Raw genomic sequence first — 25404 nt, forward strand, 5'->3', positions numbered from 1 at the left:
CAGCTTTCAGAGTGGATGCCCCGGGGTCAGAAGACAAGAATTACGGAAGTAATCCTGTGAGTATTTTAGTCCATTATTTTATTTAGACAATAACTTAGCCCCTGTGTTTTCACATTGAGAAACCATGTCATATTGTTTTGTTTCTGAATGCGTGCGTTTCTGGCTTCAGTACAAGTTCTCAAACGATTGTTTGACTAGATTTGTAAAACTAGATACTTAAAATTTACAATCAGTGATCTCTCAATCGATTAAAATGCCTTTGACATTTCCCTTCTTCTTTCTTTTGTATTTTTTTACCTGTCCAGCTGAAAAGTCAAATTTATATATGTACATAATATATGTAATCTTCTTCTTCATATGTAATGAGAAGTCCAGAATTATTAAAGTTATTTTTCCTTTTACCATACCCTTTAGATGCTTGCGGTCGAAGGATGAATACACATCGCAAAATTGAATTTAAAAATGCATGCAAAGTTTATAAAGTGAAACTTATTAACTTTTATAGAAGTGGAGTCTCTGTTCAGATATTACAAAATTTCATTTTTAAATAAAATAGAATTATATGAAGTTATATATAAACAGGTTGTGTTATGTACAATAAATACATTTACAATTGAATGGCGTGTTTATTAGAAATACACGTTAACACGTTCCGGGACAGAGCGTCAAGGCGGGAGGGTAAAATCACTTCAAATTGACACTTGACATATGGGAAACTTCCCATACATTTTACGTAAACCGTTACAATGTGTTCCCGCAATCAGCACTTATTGCTATCGACCCACTAGGGTCGATTAATTTTTTCAAATATTTTTCGATGACGCCCTGTGCCGAGGTTCGCGCCCAACTGGGCACCCTCAGGCCTGTTGTCTTAAACATTGTACCGGGTGAGAGCCTTCAGCGCTCCCTATTTGTCCGGCCAAGTAGTTAATACCATCTGCGGCAAATCTACGACAAGTCACGTCAAAATAAAAATGTTACAGTGTGACACTACTTGGCTCCAATATCTCACAATAAGACAACAATACTTACATAATTCTACTTTATTTTGCATTATGATTGCCCGCTCCTTAATGGTGTGGCGTGCCTACGTGTATTCAGCTCAAAGCCTAATGTCGACAGACTGCAAGTCTATGCCATATCAAGCATCAATATGGTCGTCTTTTGACACTCTGTCCCGGAACGTGTTATTGAAAATTATACGTTGTTAATCGTATTTTGATTGTGGAATGGCGCCCCACGCTGCGTCATTCCCGGCCAGTCTGGTATCGTGTCTAAGCCCCTAGGCACAGGCATACTTACTTAACGTGTATAATGCAAACTTACTTAAGTTACATAACAGTCTTTACATACAGACATACATAAACTCCCGCCCGGGTAAGCAGAGACTACGGAATTCAATCCTGACACACTTCTCTTGCTTCCTCCACATACATAAATCAATCAATTTATGTTCTTTAATTGAAAAATATTGATGCAAGTTTCCCTTTTGCATTGCATGAATTATTGCGCTATTGAAAGTGCATAAAAGGTGAAGAGTTGAATGACTATGCTATAGTTAGATGTACTTGACGTCATACTCTCAACAGTAGGTATATACAATGTGCCATAGTTGTATAAACTACTGACTGAGTTAGTCTAGTGTTTAACCTCCTGGTCTATGGATGTGGAACTTCTAAATGTTAAAGTCTTATTCTGAAATTAGTGAAGTAGGTAATTGCTGAGCTTTCAGGTTATGACTATTTCGATAATTGTTACACATTTTTTTTCTGTTCATAAATTAAGTTTTCTTTTTTGGTGACAATATTATAAAAACGAAAGTAAGAGCATCTCTTTTTTTGACGTGACTTATTGTGGATGGCATTAACTACTTGGCCGGAGGTGGGATCATCAAAATTTTCTTCAAAAATCAAGCCTGAAACTTGATAAATAAAATAGATGACAAAATATATTTATGTAGACAGGTAGTAATACTAATTACACAAAGAAATTACTTTTATTCTGATTACATCTAATCGGGGATTATGTGATCTTTCATATTGTAAATAAAATAAAATTTAAAAATCCAATAAAAAAAATAACTTTGATTAAGAGAAAAAATACAGGTATGTATCAACTTTTATTTTCTTTTGACCTGACTTATTGTATCTAAGCCTCGGATAACATTCACTACTCCACCAAAGAACAGGTTCTAGCGATCTCTCCATTATACTGTAATAACCATTAGCTACTAATAAAATATTTATTGACAAATCTATCCCCACATTTCTAATAATCAAAACAGTCTACCGAATCTATCTTGCACGCGGCAATTAAAACGTTAATTAATACAAAACTGCAGTCACGATCAAATTCACGCTATATCGAATCGATTATAGAAAACGCCCATTGCTATCTCTACATTATATCCTTAACCTTAATAAGTCCATGTGTATTGTTTAGGAGATTGGCAATGATATAGTATTTTAGATTTACGAACGCAAACGCGCGCGTTTCGGTTTTACTTTTACGTGCGCCGGCGCAGACACGCACTGGTCTTCCGCCGCGCCGCTCAGTGTTACAACGACACTGGCCGAGAACGAACTTGGGACCTCGAACGCGAACGCACGAGTGAACTGTGACTTCCGAACTTAGTGCTTGTGACTGTGATTTTCCCTTTTCCCTTTTAGGTGAGTACTTTTTTTCGAGTGATAAACGAGGGAATAAACTTTCGAAGTCGGTTAGCAGCTCTCTCCGCGACGAAGAAAGCGCAGATTAAATAGCTTTGCGTGACTGATAAATGGTTTTAACATTACACAAATACACAAAGCATAAATTTAATATAAGTGATTAATGAGACGGATGGACAACGAGAATAACAGATTAATGCGCTTGTGTAATGGTATAAAATTACACTGTGATAAAATATAAAAAGAAAGTTTTAAGTAAAAACATTTAATTAATAATAAAATGTTACAAGCAAAATATATTTCACAGAAAAACGAAATAGTAATCAGATAGCCAGCAGTAATGAAAAATAACAATTGTCAAGAAATCTTAAAAAAAAACAAATAGTCAAAAATACAACAAAAATCTCGTTAATTAACGACCTGACGGAAGTTTACAAAAACAAGATGTCTAACGAGTTAAAAGCAAAGGTATTATAATCTGAAATTAATTAGGTCGATAATAATATGGTATCCGCAATTTTTAATCGATAATTATCGATTGGGAACTATCAATCGCAAGTCGATATTAATTGTTATTGACAGGTGCAAGCAGAACATAAAGATCTACTCGGAGATAAAATTGGCACTACTTTATTGATAATCTTTGCTAATTGATTGAGTTTGATGGGCACCTTTGCGCTAGGAATGAAACGGGTGGCTTATTTTGACATGTATGACCTACCTACGTAAGAACTTTAATTAATATTTTTTGGAAATGTACATTTGAATGACTTAAGAAATTTATCTTCTTATCGTGTGGGTTGTGATGTGGAATACCAACCTCATCCACTCTGGAATTTAGAATTTTATATAAACATTGATTCATAAAAAACTAAAATTTAAAAGTCGATAAAAATGTAATTAAAAGTAGAGTATTATCTATAATTATCCAATAATTATTTATTTATTGGAATTTGAACATTTATATCCCATTTATATCATTTTTTAAATAATAAACATTTTAATTCATACGCATAATAAATTAAAACTTTTTAAAATTGTTCTCTAATATTACGACGGCAATGAAGTTCTATTCCATAACATTAAAATGAACCTGTTAAAATATTGTCGAACAAAAAATCACAGTTCCATTTGCAATTTATATAATTCTCATGCAGCTTCGGTTATGAAAGAAATTCAGGGAAAATGCAAACGAAGTGAGGAAACGTTGCGTTCAAATTAGCATGCCAGCTACAATTGGCCGCCCGATTTTTTGCCTTTGCCTTACTTATTTCAAAATTTCGTAAGAACGATACGGTTCGCGTGAAATATGCAACATCGATGAGCCAAAACAGTCTAAAATCTATTAGCATCGTTTTTCGCACCGAAAAATAGAAATTTATGCCAAAATATTGCAAGTAAACGTATATACGCGTGAGAATGTTTTTAATTAGTATTCAAAATTTGTCAAAGAGTAGAAATTAAATGCTTCATAAATAAATTTACTATTATTGCATAAAACACTTTGCTTAGGAATGTTACTTTACATTATTTTTTTCTTTATATAACACTAGAAAGCATCGTTTGAATCGGAATTACGACACAAAGTAAATTTATCTACATTTAAATCGGAACCATCTTTTATATACTTTTAATTTATTTTTATAGGTACCAGACTTCTGATCTCAGATTTGTAATGCCGATTAGTTTAGTTTTGCAAAGAATTACAAAGTTAGCGTTCATAGTTTATAGGCGTGAATAAGATTGTAAGTAATCATACTTACAGCTCACTTAGGTATGATAATAGAAAAAAATAAAATAATGGTCAACCATATTTAAAATAAAAAAAAGTGTTTGAATGGACGAGGCAGTTTCAGAATTATTTAAAATTATTTTAAGATTAAGGGTGGCTTGCGTAAGGGTCTTTAAACATGTTTAGTGGCCCATTAAACTTTTTTTTATTTTAAATATGGTTGACCATTATTTTATTTTTTCTATTATCATACCTAAGTGAGCTGTAAGTATGGTATGATATGAAGCACCCTAAATTATACATAAAAAGTATTAATTTTTAATTTAAAAAATGCATATACTTTACCGCCATACTAAATTGATAAATCATTATTTTTTACTACGAGAACAACAAAACACCTTTCATAGCATAGTTTAGTAATTACTCGTCAACCGTGGTTAGTTTTCTCTCGCGTGAAATGATCTTACTAAAGGAAGTCGGACGTGCGCTCGCGACCTACAAAATGGAGAAATACTCTCACTGACTCGTCCACAACACTTTACTCTGTTACGCAACACTGGCGACAAAATAATACTTGAGTAGGGTGAGTAGGTGTTTACATCGTGGTCAGTATGGGTGACAATTTGACCCTTGATCGCAGCCTGGTGTGATAATACTAGCGCTACCTAGGTATTTTCTATTCTAAAATGTATATTTTGAATAGACATTAAAGACTCATACTAGATTTCAACCAAGTAGTAAATGCCAACCGAAACAAATCCACGATAAGTTTTAATGATTAATATCTCAGGATTAAAAAAAGAGCTCAAATCCTAAATTAAATAAATTAATTTAACAAAAAATAAAACCTTATAAAAGTTTCAAAGCAATCCTTTGTGTTATACTTATTTGCTACCTTCGCTTCGTTATGTTAATGGCTTCCTAGAAAGATATTTGTATATTTATTTAATCCCTCAAATAGATTATAGACTTATTTATTGTAAAACTAGGTAAGTAATTATATTTGTTGAAAAGTACGATTTTACGAACATATTTTTACGCTTTTCTTATTTGTGTATTAAACTGTAGTGTGTAAAAGTATCGACAACACAATTCGTATTACTAAAAATAAAAGTACCTACTATATTAGGTCGGGACTCCACCGGGTAAAATAATTAGTAGGTAAGTACATAAATATATTATTTTATGACACATACTCACCTCCATTATCGCAACAATAAAGAAAACAACTTCTATCTATGAGGTCAAACAAAAGTTAATAAAACCAACGTTTTTAGAACCAGAACGGCATTGCAAATTGTTTAATTGTACTCTATGAATATTTCATGTGCAATTACAAAGGCCGAACGAAGGCGAAAATAATAAATTTATGTTAAATTGGCTTTTTAAACGCAGGTAAATTATTAGCAAGGCGCGAAACGTGAGCACGAATAGTTCTTGAATTATTAGTTACAATTATAATAAAGATTACAATTATACATATATTAATACAATAATCATCACAGTAAAATCCGAATAACACAAACATTTAAAAATACGTGCTAGTCCATAATTTATGTTATTTTACCAGACACACTGAAATGCAGTGACATGTGTTAAATTTTATAAATAAAGAAAATAAAAATATGACAAAAAACTTGCCTACAATGTAGACATAGTATTATTAAAGTTGATTGTAAAGTTAATTCCATACTTTGTAAGGTTAAGACCATACTTATAGAACAAAAATAAAAACAATTGAAATATTTCAGATATTTCATATTATATTGTATCCATTTATGAAATTATTGTCATATTCTCACACAGCTTTTATAAGTTAGGTATAAATTGTTGACACATAATTATGAGTATAACACAAGAATGTATATGTTATGTAGCAGTTATTTCATTAAAAAGAATGAAGAAATATATTTATCGTGTGATGATATTATCGCATTTCTAGTGTACATTTTATTATTATTTAAAGCATATTGTGTTGATAAAAAAGTCGGTCTTGTATTTATGCAGGTATGTATATATTGTGTATACTTACAATGTATTTTAACAAATTGAGCGTTAGTGTTTGCGCGTGAGTGTTTTCAATACGTCGTTACGTAACACTTTTCTTGACAAATGCGTTAAGAATGTGTCGCTTAGACGACTGATTATGTCAGTAAAATCTTTTAACTGATGACAAAACAAAACATTATAATTATAACATGTCTACCAAATAAATGGTTGTCAGTGAACGAGTGGGTTCTTTCGTAAAACATCGCATCGGTAGGTAATGGAATATTTGAATTAACTATAATGTTCTTTTTCTGAAAGATCATCTCAATTTTTTTTACCTACCATTTTATTATGTCATTGCATTATCTAGCTAAAGATATATTGCACCGTTTTCCTACTCCCATTTCGTGTTCATTCCCGTTTTGCCTTTACTTTTCAACGACTTTTTGTAGACTCAATGAGCCATATAATATCTAATTACACAGACTAATAATGCAACTAGTGTGTCACCAACGTAACCGTCTCATGCGCATACTACGAAGATTTGCGGCCCGTGAAAGTGGCCTCGCGTCTCGTAAGTTATTCCACACACGAACGACTGGTAAGGCACCCGACACACCGACCGACTAGCGGTATCTGACGCAACTAATTATGTAGGTATAACGAACCGATCGACCCGAAGCGAAAGTTGGACGTAATACTACTTAACAGCCGTAAGCGACTTTTTTTAAGTGAACTGTGCAGATGTTCTAGGATTAGTCGCACGTTGTGCAATTTTATCGAGTTATAATTGGATTTTTGTCATAACGATAAAAATTTCTTGCCAAAAATTACTTATAATTAATTTATTGCACGATGCTAAAGAGCTATAATAACTTTTATAATTATTATATAAATATAAATGACATTGTAACACTGTTATTTGATTTTACTCGTGCTTGAATACGTTATCTCTACGCTATATTACTGGGGGTTTTATTAGGAAGGTGTTAAGTTGAAGGTGTGGGGGAAGGTTAATTGTGTTAGTTTTGGTAGTTTTATATTTATTTATTTATCTATTCAAAGGGATAGTAACAGCATATTCTATATCAGATTTACAAATGGTAAAATACAATGTTGCAAGCCAAGCCACGGTAAACCGTCGATTTTCATTCAACATTTTATATTTATAAACACATTTTTCCTGAAAACAGGGTACCTTCTAAATAAATAAATTAACTCTAGATCAGACGAAAACGACACTACCTTACACTTGTTTCCGATGTTTTTCTACCAATGCCAAACAAGCATGGAAACATTGGTATATAAATAAGTCCAATCAATTACTCCAATAGAACGCATTGAATATTTATCACAGTGACATCCGGTCGAGTTCTTGGTCATTCCAGTGCACTTCTTGTTATGCAAATCAACGAGATCATAATTTATTTACATATTCATTGGTTACCGTTGCCATAGCGAAAACTATTTATTTTCCCCTTTATGTTTCTTGCCTTTTCTCTGCCAACTGTGATGCGTATAAATTCGCGTTGTTTGAGAGGAGTGTTCGCTACGGTATGCGAATTTCTTCTCGATTTCTTATTTCGCTTATAAAATATGGCTCTTTTAGTAATTTATAAAACATTCAATATTCAAAGTACATATATCTTTACACGTAAGTGTTAATTATTACATAAACAAATAATAATTATTACATCCTTAAACTTGACATACTAACCGTGCTACACATATAAAAGTTTCCTAATTAATATTTATTATTTATTAGTTAATGTTTAGCTCGGAATTCAAATGTATTTTGACGTCGATTTTTGGTAATTACCTAATAAAGTGTTAATGAGAACAACTTATTTCAAACTGTAATTGTATATTCAATTTACACACTTGTAAAGTACGCAAATAATATTAACATAGTATTTATAAATAGACGCAATACAATTTTGTAAGCGCTATGATAACGACTCGCCTGTTAACTGTGTTTATGGTCTATAAAATGTAAATAACCCTTACCATCTGACATACCACTTACTTATAGTCGTATGTTACGTATCCTTATAAAAAATACACAAGTGCAATTGCAATTTGAATTTAATTTTCCAGAGAAAACATCGCAGTTTCTCGGAATTCTCGTTTCATTTAAAACCCGAAAGGAGAAATACGGAGCTTTAAAAAGTTGACATATAAATTGTGTAATAAATACTCTCGGGTATTGGAGTGGGAGTCAATGCACCCAAGTTCAGTGCTCCTCCAGAGGCAGAGCACGTACTGAATGCTAAACCTTCATGTAGACTCACATCGACTCATTGTGCCAACGGCGGTAATGTAAGTGACAGGTTGAGCACCTCTGGGGAAGATTTGAAGACGATTTCTTGGAATATGATAGGTATATGATGCTTATTCTTTTATAAGTACTTACATTTTTACTTATCATTTATTTTCATTTTTTTATTTGCAAAAAAACTGGTAAGCGAATGATTTATTTATTAAGTTTATCAAAAGTAAATAACAATAATAAAATAAATAAAAATTGTTTATTGTCATAAAAAAAAGATCGACACAACATTGGATACTATAGCTAGGACACACAAATGCTACAGAAGTATACTTAACCCTACTACCTGAACTAGGAGACCTGTATCTCAGGGAGCAGTGTTCAGCAATTACATCTTTTATAACGTCAGTTGAGGCAGACCATTGTTAAACTGAATTTATTTGACAATAAACTGTGGTAAAATATTGGAAATATTGGATGGGTGACCACAAAAAAAGAGTTTTCATCTCGAGCTCCTCCGTACTTCGGAAGGCACGTTAAGCCGTTGGTCCCGGCTGCATTAGCAGTCGTTAATAACCATCAATCCGCACTGGGCCCGCGTGATGGTTTAAGGCCCGATCTCCCTACCCATCCATAGGGAAGGCCCGTGCCCCAGCAGTGGGGACGTTAATGGGCTGATGATGATGATGAAATATTGGAAATATAACTGTAACGCTCCGTCTTCTCTTCTATTTCCTCCTTTTAGCATATAAATACAGTGGCGGCCCTAGAGCGGTACGAGCGGTGCGACCGCACAAGGCGCCGTAATGGGGGGGAGGCACCAATATCAACCAAGACTGGTCCACCCTGGCCGCAAACTAACATCATCGGGTTAGATTTCGGCCATATAAAACTCATTCAGGGTGGCTGGCAAATTTCGGTGGCCGTAAACTAATCGAAAAACTTATTTATTTATTTATTTTATTTCACAAATACATAGTCATTACAGATAAACCAAATCGACAATGTATGCAAACTATTTACTAAAAAACTTTAGACTGATATTAGTGAATTCTGCCAACGAACATGTATATAAATCTGTGTCCGGGTTTTCTTGAGCTATTTCGTTAATCGCGCGAGTAGCCCGGGCAATAGGTTATGTTACTTAATAGTTTAAGAGGTTGAAGAGTGTCACTTTTAGGTGTCGCACCACCTAAATATTTTGGTAGGGCCGCCACTGCATAAGTAGGTAAATTATGAGTATGATTGTCTGTAATACATCTAATGGCTGTACATAATAATGGCTAACACTATCTAAGTCGATAGGAATTTATAGCGTAAAGAAACGCTTCTGAAGTGTTAATACAAAATCACTAAACTCCAATAACAATCAGTAACTATATAGTGTTTAAACTTATGAACTTAATAAATTGAACAAAGTTATTACTTTTCAGTATAACATACAAGTTGAACTCAGTTAGTTTAGAACTTATAAGTTATAGTTAATAACTTTACACAACTCAATCCTGAATGCCGACAGCATGTTTATATAGGACATCCGATACGGAGTATTGTTTGCCGTGAATCGTGACCACGGTTAAAATAAGTTTATAACGTACATTTTAATTTAAAAAAATTTATGTCTATGTAAGAAATATTTATCTACTCTATGTAACATTATATGAGGTCACGGCTTAGGAATCAAGGGAGGTAGAGCCCATATGGGAGTATTCCTCTCTTCTAACAGTCGTTTCTGTAAAGTCAAATTTCCTGGATAAAAAGCAAAATATTATCATCTCCTTAAAGAAAAAAATAAATATCAATATTTGACTATTTTACATTATAGAGACAGCGTAACACTAAAATGGATTTCAGTCACCAAATACGTTGACACCCTAAATAATAGACAGATAGATACTTAAGTATAGCGTTTTCAAATATCTCCGCTCTATGATTCTCTCATCGTAGAACTAAGTCGAATTGACACCCTAGTTATCAGCGCTCCCCATTTGTCCCCATTACACGTCAAAAAAAATGTTCGATAAGTACCCATAATAGAAAGGAACCTCCTTTATACTAGTTTGACCAGTTTGTTATGGTCTAATATACAAATACAAACAATACATTAATAGAGATTAGAGACAATGTGGTAGCAGTAGAAGTGTGTCAAGTCGACGGATGCACGCTGCTCTTGACATTCCTGCGCCAGCGCAACTCGCGTGCGTCGGACGCATAATTTTTATCACTTAATACATTTTAAATTAATAATGAAGCCTTATTTACAACGTTATTTCCAAGTTCCATGTTTTAATTACATTTTTGCATACAATTTTGGCAAAGAAATGAAACGCGATTTTTGTCATCTTGCCCATGCAAAAACTCAGGAGAAAGTTGTGAATCGAAACGATGATGGCGAGTTTTTTTGTTCGTAAAAATACTTTTGCTAATCCTAGTTGTGAATGTTAGGAGAAATCTTTATTAAACTTCAATCTAAATGTCGAATAAGTTTCTAAATCAGTTGTCGTTGTCGATTTTTTTTATTTTTACTGTATGAATAGTCACACAGTGCATTAGTAAGTACATTGTTTTGAATTAATTAATGATGTCCGTGATGGGCTGGTGGCGATATTTTTTAGAACACGCACGTTTATCTGTGAAAATCGCTGATCTCGATTTGGATCTTACTTACTAAATCCGATATTTACGTTGCCGTTAAAGTTTCAATCTATTTGCAAATAGACAAAATATTCTATGACTTTTCAAAAGAGACCATTTTTGTGTTTTTTTTAGCAATTTGTATGTTAGTAATTTGTATTTTTTTTTTGTTTATAATATTTTATTGAGCTATTGATCAAATAACTTTCACATTTATAATACTAGTAGGACTGTACTTATGATATCTCAAACAGATTACTTTTAATAAACACAAGCAGCAGATAACGTTGTAATGTAACGTAATCTCCTCGTGGTCATAATCGATATTATTAACCACAACATTCAGGGTTATTGACCCCCAAATGGCACTACCTATCTCGACCACTGTTAATGACGTAGCTTATAATATTGATTTTCGGTGCTCTGAGATTTACCTAAACGTATATTCACTATCTGTTAACACTTTCGGCTGACCGGAAAGCTATTTAAAAAAATGTATTATGACACATTAATTTTCCATACAAAATTAGGAGACGCTGAAGGACGTTCTGATTTTGTTATAAGCAAGAATAATGTGAAATATGGCACAAACGTTACTAAACGTCGTCGTATATAAGCGTTCTATCATAACTGTTATACTACGATCATTAGTAAAAGGAACAACGTCAACGTTTATAGAAGTTGCGTCACATGTGGGTAACATAATGTTTACAGTTTAACTAACAACATTTAATGACGAGGACGTTTGAATACGTTCTGTCACGTAATACTCAAATATAATTATTTATTATTTTGACAACGTTTATAAACGTCGCCGTCAATAGACGCTTTTCTGAATATTTATTATAAAAATCGATAAAAAAAGTTATATTTTGATCACTAAGTAAGTAAAAATATTATTTGCAACAAGAGAACAAGTCGACTTTTTCAATATACGTGCATTGGATGGTTCTACTTCTCAGAGATATAATGAAACCCTATCAGCATAATTATTGATTTCCGTCCAAAGCGACAAAAGACCACGTCAAATCGTAGTCCAGGTGAGGATGCCGCCGTGGGTACTTCATCAACAGATATAATAGAAGGTCATCGCGGGCCACCGCTGCATACAGTGATGGAGTGGGAGTCCACTCAACATCTCGCGCGACACCGCCGCCTGCAGAAATAGAAAGGTTCCTAAGGTAGAAATAGGCACGTTACTGCAGTTAACACTACCTGAACCTGCCGTGGACCACCCTCTGCCTTCTGGATTGTTGGCGCCTGCAGAAAACCACCCAACACCTGCCGCGTCACCGCAACCTGCAGACACTGCGGACTATCCAATACCTTCTGCGTTGCCTGCAGATATAGAGACTAATTCAGCATCTCCTGCCTGACCATCGCTTGCTGATACAGAGGGCAACCCAGGACCCTCTGCGTCGTCAACATCTGCAGATATAGATAATAGTCTAGCATCTCGACAATTTCGTAGTCACTCCAGAGCTCTGAACAGTGTTCAAGCAAACGAGAGGCAGCCAGCAAGACGCAGAACACTTTTGTTTTTGACGTGACATATTGTAGATTTGCCGCAGATGGCATTAACTACTTGGCCGGACAAATGGGGAGCGCTGAAGGCTCTCACCCGGAAAAACGCAGAACATTATATTCAGTAAGAACCTAAACAATTCATAAGAACATCGCCCATTTCGAAGCCGCTCCCGCGACATACAAACCAGCAGGCAACGAGTACCAAGACGCTAAACACCGCCTCGAGCTACTTGTGATTGAGAAAAACCACATTAGATAATAGTACCAACATTGTATTTTGATAATGTTTCTGCAGGTGCTCAATTTGAATTTGGTCCGTCTACTTCTGTTATAACGTATTCAAATTCAATTAAATGTTTCCCCCACACGTTGTAGACTTCTTACCGAGCACCCGTAACTGAGGACGATGTTCGACGTCCTGGTCGTTGTCTGTCGCTTGATTATACGTCTCGAGAACGGCCACGAGACGGGCAACGTTCCCACTGGAAGCACCGTTCCGCGTCCCGCCAGCCGCCTCTCATTCACTTCAGCATCTCTTGAATAACTTCGAGATTGGCGAAATGCTGAATTATCCTCTATATATCAGCAAACAGTGGCAATACAAGAGATGTCGGGTCACTCTCTATGCCTACAAGTGGTGGCGATGCAGGACGATGACTAAAAATTATCCACAATATCTACAACCTGCGGCGACGCAGGAAGCACCGAGTGGCCCTCAACAGGCGCGAGCAATATAGCAGGTACAGAGGTGATGTAACAGTTGCCAAAAAGTCTGTTGCTGTGAAAGTGGTAACGTAGCCATTTATGAGGGACCCTCGATATCTGCAAGCGGCGGTGACACGCGAGACGCTCAGCAGACTTCCATCCCTGCACGCAGCGGGGACCCAGAACTAGCCCCCAATACATCTGTAGATGAAGTATCCGCTTATTACGATATCACGTAAAGTTGTACGGCTCCTATCTGTCACGTAAAATTGACACATAAGACATTTACAACGTTGTGATTGTATGCGTAATAAATGTGTATGTGTGAGTGACCTCTATAAAATGATGGTAAAAACGAATGCAGCGCGGCGCTAGAGATTTGGGAATCTAATGTGTTGTGGCGCAATGACGTAGCTAATAGAATTTAGTATCGGCTGTCAGCGCTCTATCACGTAGTGGGAATAAAATATATTTTTTCTTTGACGGGAATATACGTTGCGTCAATTTGGGTATTTTCATTTTGACGTATAATGACGTTGCTCAGCCGAAAGTGTTAAAGGAACTACAAGTAATTAGACATAAACTTAGCATAACTTTACATTCTTTAATTAAAAACATAAAAAAAACAAAACACAAACGTTTTTACAACAAGTGCGTTTCATTGCAGTTCTTTTTTATTTTGCTCACACAATTTCAAGAGCATTCACCTCTTAAAAGTTCTTTGAGATTCATGTTACATGCAATGTTTAATATTAATATACGGACAACACCAAACCAACTGTCTCTGACTCAGAGCAACATTATATTTTAACTCACTTGACGTAACTTGAAAACGATCTAGAGGAATTCCGTCGAACTTCAATGAGACTAGGTGGTATTTTTTTTAGCATGAGGGAGTATTTTTTTGACCACTAAAAATAAAAAGACGATACATACATAACATAAGTTCACGACTAAATCCCTACTGGGGTAGTCAGAGGTACATCCATCGTAACATGAACTAAGTACCCATACCTCACCGAGCTTTCTGTTAGACCTACGTGGTCGACGGTGCCGTATCGCCGTCTAACTCGATGGTGCAAGTCTGATACCGGGATTCGAACCGGCGCTTTCCATTTGAGAAGCAAGATGGTTAACCGCAGGAACACAGAAGTGAAGAGATGATACTAGCATATTAACTGTTTACAACGCGTTTTATAAATGTCAGCATTTATTTAGTTCCACTTTCTATAATAGGTGCAATTATACATAGTTACACACATCAACACTCGTCTGACGACAACATGCTTCTTGGTATAAGCGGCTTGGCGCAATCGTTCCACGTTAGATGTGATTGATATGACATGGCGCAATCATTGTATTTACTATCATAGGCCTTAAAGCTCAACTTTAAATATTTCAATAAAGATCGTAGAAAAAATATAGCAGCAATAAAAAAAATGTTAAACAATTTTAATCTCCTTGCTGATAGAACAAGCAATAAAACAGCAGCAAACGTTGTCGCAACAGAGCAAAGAAACGCTATTGCAGCACTTAAAGTGCATGCATGAAAGCATCCCTGATTTGAATAATTGAATCCTGTATTTGCATATTTTGCAGATAAGCTGCCAGTGAAACTCAACCTAAAGTTTTATCTTTTACACCGTGCTCTTAAGTGGCTCTTAAATATCGCTCGATTTTTACTTTTTTTGACGATATCTTTGCGCTTAACTCTGTTTACACCTGCTCCTTCGGGCGTGAGATATTGTATAGAGGTAAAAACGCAGACCGCACTTCGTTTATGCGTAAAATAAATTTACGTTACACGACCTATGTCAGAGATATACCTGGAGCAAACTTTGCAGTTGAATAAAACAACATGAAAAGGGTAAATTTTAAAAACCTGAGTGCGATGCGGAATGAGTACCTATAGTATTGTACGTATTTTTGTTAGCTATACGTATAGATAAATGGTAGAACAAGGACGAGTATTCCATTACATACTGATTCGAAACGTGGCGTGTACCCAAATATTCCATATTTTATATAATATTAAATTTATCACATTACTGTATAGAGATAGAGATGAGAGTGGGCCAAAATGAGCATAGACACACCGAAAAAAAATCAGACAGGTTTTTCATTCATTACTTAGGCTATGATAATGAATTCATTAGCATATTAATTTACAGTGTGTTCAAATAATTAATATCCCAATCAAAACAAACTTTCAAATTAAATGCGAGCTATTTTCAAAGTCAAGCTAACTATGTGTGTCAATGAGAGAAAACCATACCTACCTTGGCTGCATGGGATTCTCTCCTGCAAAGACATCTACATTTATTATACCAAATATAAACAGTAGACGGAATAGCAGGTTAAATATATTTTTTCATTTTCATTTGTATAAGTAATAAACAAAATAAGATACAAAATACAACGCTAAAAACAAAAACGTAAAAACATTATATATTACTTATACGTACATAAACAAGTTTTATTTTAGAGGTATATTTTAAAGAAACCCTGCACTCTGACATTATGATAGACATAACATAACATATTCCCAATTGGGAATAAGTCGTAAGCTTATATAGGCACATTCACCGCAATTTGAAGAAAATATTATAATATAATCACTGGGATATAACTACTTATAATTAAATTCCGAACCGTAGATTTATTTAACACGGCAGGTAACGCTAACATAAGCTAAGTAATAAACACCTCCCTGAAATCCCAGCATCAACTCACAGTTCTCAAGTAGAAGTTGCTTCACTGTCGATTCATATATATCACGTCACCAGTTTCTAAAATAGCCAGCAGTGTTAGCATCAGTATCTATAAGTGGTTGCAAATGAGATATCTGCAATAAACAGGTTTGCCAGAGATGGATTTATTTGGTTAGATGTGTGTCAAGATCAAGGAACCAGCGAGATTGTTAGAGACAACCTGAGTTTACTGACCAAAGTCACTGACTCACAAAAACCGCATCATTCTCTAAGAAGTTATACTATAAAAAAACTCTTCGAAAAAAAACACTGATTGTTGGAAAAAATAATCCGTGCTTCGGATAGCACGTTAAGTCGAAGGTCCCTGGCTTCTAGCCCAAATGGCTCCACCAACCCGTACTGGAGGAGCGTGCTCTCCGGTTTCCAGCAGTGGGACGTATATAGGCTATTTAGTTTTATGTTATGTTATTATATAAAATGAGTTTGTGTCCACTACAGATTTTTTTTTCACGTGACTTATTGTAGATTTGCCGCTGATGGCATTAACTACTTGGCCGGCCAAATGGGGAGCGCTGAAGGCTCTCACCCGGTGTCCACTACAGTATTATGGACCATTATATGAATAAACAAAAATATCTTTATTCAGTAGGTAACATAGTTACACTTTGAATCGTAATTTGTTTACATAACGAACGTCTCATCCGTCTAAAACTACTGCAATCTATCACCTGTCACTATTCGGCAAGTTGTCTTTGATTACCCTATTAACGATAGAATGTTACGTTACTTCTCTTGTGAGTTTTTTTCTAATTCTATAGAAATAATTATTAACACCTTTTATCACATTTTGTCTATATGTTTTTGTTTCTGTTAATATGGACAATAAAGAATATAATATAAATGAAAGTCTCCTTAACCGTATCTCATCTCATCTAGCCTAAAGTGTCCCACTGCTGGGAAAGGCCTCCCTCCATTTCTTCCAGGACTCTCTCTCCAGTGCTTCCTCCAGCCAGCCTTCCAGGAAAGCATCCAAGTCGGCGCGCCACCTCCGCCTCGTAACCATATACGCAATATTAAATACCCTATTGAATTTACCATTGACATAAGGCAATAAGTCATATAAGGACAGAACAATGCATACAGTCGCCTTCACTTATAACCCAAAAACTTTATAGCTTTTAAACGGCTAAAAATAACCATGACATCAAAGGATTACTTCTGGGAACCAAACACTCATATAATTCTGACATCATGCAGTTATCTTTTATAAAAAGGCAATAAAAAACAATAAAATCAATAGTATTACTCGCTTCAAGTGGAGATGTGCTTAGAAAAGTTTTAATACGATCTAATCTGAACCGGCTCGCATGTGTGACTTTCCAGGCTACGTATAGATGGCGCTGTTTAGATTTGCTTTCGTTTAACCTTCTAATGGATAACATTTAACTATCTTTTATCTTTGTTTTTAGAAATAAATGGTAACCCTTTTTATTACACCCATTATGATTCTGACCAAAATAAAGAGCAAGCAATATAATTCTATACATAATAATTATGATCCAAATCATCATCATCAGCCCATCAACGTCCCCACTGCTAGGACACAGGCCTTCCCTATGGATGGATAGGGAGATCGGGCCTTGAACCATCACGTGGGCCCAGTGCGGATTGATGGTTATTAACGTCTGCTAATGCAGCCGGGACCAACGGCGTAACGTGCCTTCCGAAGCACGGAGGAGCTCGAGATGAAAACTTTTTTTGTGGTCACCCATCCTATGACCAGCTCAAATATCAAGGAACAATTATTTATATAATATGCTTTTGCCATTACATTGTATTTTGGAATAATTACGTACCCAAGTAATGAGAAAGTAGCAACAACGCCATCTATATTGTTTTCGGTGAACGTAGCCTGAAAAGTCTCATATTATGGAGGAGGCAAGAGAAGTGTGTCAGGATCGAAGCAGTACGAGGTTTTGTATGTATTAATAGCTTCACTGAAATAGTGTGATATGCTCCATACCCCCTCCGGTTTATTGAGAGGAGGCCTATCACCAGCATTGGGACGTGTATAGGCTATTTATGAACAGACTTTTGTCTACTATTTAAGGACGTTACTTATTAAACTTAACTTACCTAATACGGTGTTTACAACAACAACAAAATGAATAAGTAACATTATTATGACGCCATAGATAATTTAACACTAAATCAATACTGACACAATATACACTACAAAAAATAGTATAGGTAAGGTTACAATATTATAGTCAAAGCCAATGTCAGCAATGCAAAGTAGTAGCAGCACTTTTAGTACTCATATTAAGTGATGCGCCACTCTGAAGTGATAGAATAGGTAGTATCTTATCTCCAATAATAAATGATCGTTAAATTAGACACTATCGACAGCTTGACTCATCGACTGCTCAATAAACTGAATTTCTAAATCGACGTCGAACACGTAAGGTAAGACACATTTAATAACATTACATAAGGTCTATACATACGGTCAGGAGTAATAATATGTATACACTTTGAAACGATGTCACATTAACTTTTTTGACTCATTAGACCATAAGTCTCATTAAATGTCAAATATGATAGTGCGACAGGGTTCCAAAGTGGGTACATATGGGCAATATCATGTGTCTTCTTTCAATAAAGAAGAACGAAGTAGAACCGAACTTTCTGTTGGACCTTTACATTTAATAGTACAAATAAACTATCAATTCCTACAAAATCAATAACTATTCACTCTCAGGAACTGGAGTAGTATTAAAATAAGTTTCTACGGAAGTCGGGAACACAAAATAATGCGCTACAGTCAATGCTCCAAGTTGGAGGTTTAATCCTAGTTGAGATCACCGGAGCCTGTGTATTCGAGCGATAGTGCTGTTTTAAATTAATATCAATTTATCGATACACTCACTCAAACAATATGCAAGTAATTAATGGTTAAATTAAATTTATACTTTTAGAAATAAGTCTGCACAAATGAGTAAAAACGTAAACGGAAAATTTATGATTTCTTATTGAGTTTGAAGATAATTATTTAATTGAGTAAAATGTTCAAATATTATTTTTATACTGATGCCAATTAATTACTAAATGTTATCGCCGAACCAAGCTAATACTCCTTTGGCCAATAATCTATGGTCCAGTCCTTTAAAAAGAAACATAATGGCGGACATTTTTAAGAAGAAAAGAAGACAGTTGACGATCAGGAGCAAAAAGGATTGGTCATGGTTGAACTACAGATTTTAATTATATCAGTCGTATTGAATAAATACTGGTAATTGGCAGATAATCGAAATAAATGTAAGTGTATGATGAATGTTGGAGGTCAATTTAAATGTTTATGAACTAATATGGGTTTTCTTTAAAACAAATAGCGTTAAACAAATTTAACTCCAAGACTAAGAAGGCCGCACGTAATTTTCTATTTCCAATCTAACGTTATATAATCGAAAATCATTGTTTACTTGTCTGATTCCAATAAAAGTCACGACAACACTCTGCAAGTTTATCAGTATTCTCTATATTATAGTAAATCACAATGTTATCTGAACAAGATAGAAAATATTGATAAAGGTTATAACATTGTTATATGTTGTGATCTATCTTATCGATAGTGCTATTGAATCTGACGACCGAATTGGTTGTAACAGCGATACCTATCTATCATTGAGTCATGCCATGTCTTATGGACAAGATCTCTAGACATGTTGTGTACTGTTTTAAGCTTTTGCTTGTTCGATAATCATCACTAATTTAAGAGCCACGCTTTTGTCGGTGTATCGTCTATGCTACTTTTTAGGGAAAAATAGAGCAGTAGTTTCCTTCCTGCCTTCCGCCCCGCAGTACTCTGCCTGATGCGAGTGGGATGGTGCCCAGAGTATAGTCCATTCCAAAGCCGTACTAGGACTCCTGTCCTCCGCCTCTGAATAAATAGTACGAGTGGTTGTTCAATAATAAAGATGACATAATGATGCTTTTTTAAGTTGTATTTTTGACGTCATTTACGCTTTAGCCGGAAATAATACATTGAGCTTGTTTATCTCTCGTTTTGTTTTACTCAGAAGTAAGTTACCAATATAACACTGTAACACCTTCACTTCCTTAACAACCTCCCATTGTTTTGAATCATTTGTTGATATACCTACCAAAAATATGGCCATCCGAGTTCAGTTCAAGTTAGCTGTACAAGTACATATTCGTATTTCTCCGTTTAGGTTTTTTTTTAGGATTAATCAACAACCCGTCAACAAGTCGAATTTCATCAAAGAGTTTTCTTTATTTGAGACCTCTCGTCTCAACGCTATATTAATACTGGCTTATAGCTCACTGAAAGACGAAACAGAGCTATTTAGTGACAATTTAAATTTTATCGATGCTATCACAACACTAGACTGCGTTACGAGCAGTTCGGCCATGCTGTTTTATTTTAGTGAAGAAGTGAGATGAGCTAGCGACTCGACTATAACTTTTAAATGAGATTGACAGTGGATTTCAGTTTAATAATGTGAGGGAGTTCCCACTTCAAGACAGTTTTACGACCATCCATTTGGATGAGATAGTGTAAAAGGTCGTAAAAACACATCAATTTGGCGAGAATAAGAGTTGTTTTGCGGTTCGTAATATCGAGCGGTGGCAAGAATAAGTACAATCATTATGAACTCTGTATTGTAGAGCTTATTGATTCCTTAATTTTGTTTTAAATTGCGTGCGAGCATGAAACGATTGATGAATGTGAAGGAAGCAAGAAAAGTTTGTCAGGATCGAAGCATATGTGATTCCATAGTCTCTGCTTACCCCGGTGGGAAATAGGCGAATTGTACTCTTTCTATTTTTTTTGTTTTTTTTTTATTTTGTATCTCCTGTTTGTGAATAAAAGTATTTGTTATGTTAAATACGGGCAGTGACATATTATGGACTTGACATGTTAAGTTTTTCTTCCACTACGATGGCAAGTAAAATTCTTTTATAAGATTATCACGTAAATTTCAACCCTAGATCCCGCATAGGACTTTCATCTCAAAATAGATACCATAAACAACTCAGGGTAATCGCATGTATCGCAAGATCCAGCAAAAACCGGAGAACAAAATTATGACCGCGTGCAGTTCCGGAATGACGCCACTTTCACATGAAAGCGACTTGCGTCCGCGCCGCGCCGCCTCGACTGTACATTATTCTGTACTTGCGGGTTATTTATTGACGTACAAAAATACCTTATTGAGATAACAGGTGAGATTTTTCACTGTCGCTGCTATAAAAACCATCGTTACGCAATACCTCATTTATTGTTATTTGTTAAGTTGTACCAACATACTATAAGTAGTTACACTTGGGTAAGAATTTCGGTTATATCCTTTTATAATAATCTGAATGCCATCGAAATGACAAGAAGAATAGATAAATACATAAATAAATTTATTTCAAGGAACATTGTGAAATTTATTCTCGATGTTAGTCATCTAACAAAACATTAATTTTAACTTTCATGTCACATTGGTGCTAATTCCTGTAAATACCATCTAATTTTATTTTAAGTTATATCTGTCATTTTCTTATCCGCCGAAAAGGAAAGGGACGGGTAATCGACAAGCATAAAATTTATGGAACACTCGTCAATTTTAAGCACAAATCTAAACCAACCGTCTAAAAATTTTACGTCAGTCAATAACCCGACACATTAATTTACTCATTCTTCCTAAAATTAAGAGCTGTGAATCATCCGTCCCTTTCCTTTTCGACGGATATGAAAATGACGGATATAACTTAAAATAAAATTAGGCGGTGTCTGCAGGAATCGGGGCCATTACCTTCATAAATACGGGCAGTGACATATTATGCACTTGACTAGTAGGTTGTCACCAGAGATGTCCTGTTCCCGAGAATGTTCCCACTTTGGGAACGTTCCCGGCAGTAAAAGGGCTCAAAATGTAAAAAGATCGTTGTTACCTAACCTTTAGGCAGATAAGACCAGTGTCCTTACTATTGAAGAGTTTTTACAATGGGAATATTCCCACTTTGGGAACGTTCCCGGGGAGAGCCAATAGGCGCTCCTAATTTGTCCGGCCGAGTAATTAAAGCTATCCTAGGCAAAATATACGTCACGTTGCTATACAGTTCATCATTCATACACTAATACCAAAATGAGTATTATATGTATCCAAATTCATGCTCCGTGCCCACAAAAACGAATACAATAATCATGTCATATAAATAAACATGTAAACCTGTTTTCGTTAGTGTTTACTAGTGTATCCTAATTAAATATATTACTCATTGCACTAAAGTAAACATTATCTAAATTACCAGACAGGCAGTAATCTTAATGTTATAGCTCGTTAATTATATCTACTTGCTGTATTTATTTCTGTATAAGTACATAGAGTTATTTTTAAAATAGATTTCTTACTATAAATACTTACTTAAATATCAATGAATATCCACCGCACCTCTATACTTATTATACAGTGTGTACGTAGTATACGTATTTATGTCAAGTAAATGTTATCAAGTCACACGTTATCAAAGGGTATAATTATAATTCCTTATTTAAAAATAAAGAATATATTTAAAACTTGCACTTGCAAGCTATTAGTAGCAAAACAAATACGTAATCTTAAACTGTAAGACAAGTTAACAGGTTTTCTTTCCCGTCAGCTGCGTATCACGAAACGTCCGTAGCTGATCGACCGCAGATAATTTCACGTCAAAACAGCTCGATATTTCATTAGCCCGCATGATAGGCTGACTTTTGGCGTGGCGTGGCGTGGTGTGGCGTGCCAGTATTGCCAGTCGTTTGGCCAACTACGTCACTGGCTGATCTGGTATATTAGAGCTGTTTGCCACACGCGCTGCACTGAAATGAGCGCACTCAAAAGCAGGAACGATAATTAGAAAATGGACAGCTGTCTCTACACATGTGCGGCATACCAAATTAGAACATAAAAATGTTAAGGCCATTGTACTGTTTTTGTATTATAAATGAATTCATTATACGATGTTTTATAAATGACGCGGAAGAAAGTAAAAGCAACGCTGAACCAGTGACATTCAGCCTACTTTCTTTAAAAGCAACAGCGTCTGTAATTTGAAATATGAAGCAGAAATGTTAAAACAATCTTTTTAATGCTTTTTCTGGTTTGTTGCTGTTTATTATTGTTTTCTTTGTCGCAACGATATCGCATTAGGAACCCGCTAGGAATCCTTTTGATATGAAATATTTGTTAGAATATATAGTTTTTTTGCATTTTATTTTATTTGAACATTTTTTTCCATTTTTAAATTATATTTTTCAGAGTACCACCAAAAGGCCAGTAAGATTCTTAATAAAATCTCCTTTGCGCTGACGTTATAGAAAATACGAACTCGTTGTTTGTCCCCTGCGTCTTGAGACTTAATCAGTCGGGCTTAAAGTGTACTTGACTGCCTGTTGTCCGAGTTGATTAAAACCAGACGAAACTAGGGAGCTGGCCACTTACAACCAACTTTTCATGGGAATTGAAAAACACTCCTTTGATACCTATTTAGTTTAAAAACAACAATATTCAACCATTACAAACTAGCTTTCTTTCAAAATCTAGCCTTATAATACTTATAAAACTCAATGTTTACAATTCTGGATATAACATTCATCATTTTAGACGAAACAATTCTCAACAGAATCTTATAATATAAAAGTTATAAACATTCAAAATTATTGTTAACAAATCGTTGTAAGTAAGTAAAAATATCACACGTGTCAAAGATTGTATACATTTTTATAGGTGACACGGTAAGTAAATATTCAAAATCCATAAATATTCTCAACGACCATATACGTACACAATACATGCAATACACACAAATGTATACGAAACAAAATTCTTGGCATAAAAAGAAGCAATGATAGATTTTACTTTCATCACAGACTAAGATATTAAACTGATTTAAATCTATAGGAATACTCAATATTAATAAAGTTTTTAGAAAACTCGTACATCATTATGTAATGCATAATTGCATTATTTACTTACCTACAAACTGCTATTAATCGAGTCTCCCTTGACCCAAATTGTATTGTGATTTTCCTCTAAGTGACGAGACTGCTAACTTAATGATCGTTAGCAAAGAGTTTAGTTACTGCAAATGGGTCTTTATAAGTGATAATCTAAATTTACTCATAGTTAAATACTAAAAGCTTTTATTTTTAAACATTTTTATTAATTGTATTTCGAATTAACATTATTATTTATTTATTACAATAATATCCTCGTAAGGCCCGGATTTCCAGACACAATAGTTAAACAATGGGATTTGGATTTTAAAAGGACTTTGGGCCTTACGACCTTAAAACTTAATATATCCGGAATTACGCCCTTCGTCCATCTATAACACTATTGAAATAAAACTACTTTTTTTTTTTTTTTTTAAATAGGAGAGAAAACAATAATTTTGGCAGGGGCACTACCTCCAGACAATCCTGACTAACGGGATAAACCAACCGACGACGGGCCCGTCACTAAAACACCAATTGAAAGCGCGTGACATCGCTACTTCTTACGTCGCCATTATGTCTGAATAGATACACCGCTCAACATATCACACAACGCGATTTGCGACGCACCGCACAACGCGTCACAAAACCCGTGTCTCCATAAACGATCTTTCAGACTCGCTGCAATAAAGTTACGTCTGAATTCTTCTTCAAAATGATGCTAATGACAGTTGCGTAATGTTTTTTTTTGTAATCAGAACTAATCTGTATCCATAATGGATTTGAATGAAAATAGACAAGTTGAGCTTATAGAATAGAACGGTTTGATTAATTTACTGAATAACAATAAATTTATGGAGAGAAATCTTTAAAAACTTTTTTGTATCAAAATAGAAACAGTAAATAGTGTTTGATAATCGCTGACAAGATCAGTACCTCCTTGCCTTAATCTTTAAATACAACTAAATACTCTTTAAGTACTTGAAAATAATCTAAGTCCGTGGGTACATTAAACCGTGTTCGTACGAAATGAATGCGGTTCTCTTATAATGTAAACAAGTAATATAAACAATCACTTTGCACTATTTGCCACAGTAGTGACGTAACTGTCGTAGCAGATCGATCACGCCGCTATTCTCATATAAAAGAGTTCAACGCGCTACCTGCGCCTACGCAACTAC

General features: G+C 34.9%; 2 protein-coding genes across 3 annotated transcripts in view; one reads left to right on the top strand and one right to left on the bottom strand.

Moving 5' to 3' along the window:
* The window catches only part of LOC126366437 (trypsin-like), a 43649-nt gene extending 29392 nt beyond the window's left edge, over positions 1–14257 (bottom strand). The window contains exons 1-2 of the mRNA XM_050009545.1: positions 14233–14257; positions 12620–12721 (exon numbers count right to left, since the gene is read on the bottom strand). Of these exons, the coding sequence (XP_049865502.1) occupies positions 12620–12721; positions 14233–14257 (127 nt within the window). The remainder of the gene's footprint in view (positions 1–12619; positions 12722–14232) is intronic.
* LOC126366502 (immunoglobulin A1 protease) overlaps positions 2512–25404 on the top strand; it is a 149821-nt gene continuing 126928 nt past the window's right edge. For both annotated transcript variants that reach the window (XM_050009623.1, XM_050009625.1), the window contains exon 1: positions 2512–2669. The gene's annotated coding sequence lies outside the window, so the exon portion shown is untranslated. The remainder of the gene's footprint in view (positions 2670–25404) is intronic.

Source organism: Pectinophora gossypiella, chromosome 4 (assembly GCF_024362695.1).
Source record: "Pectinophora gossypiella chromosome 4, ilPecGoss1.1, whole genome shotgun sequence".
NCBI classification, from domain to species: Eukaryota; Metazoa; Arthropoda; class Insecta; order Lepidoptera; family Gelechiidae; genus Pectinophora; species Pectinophora gossypiella.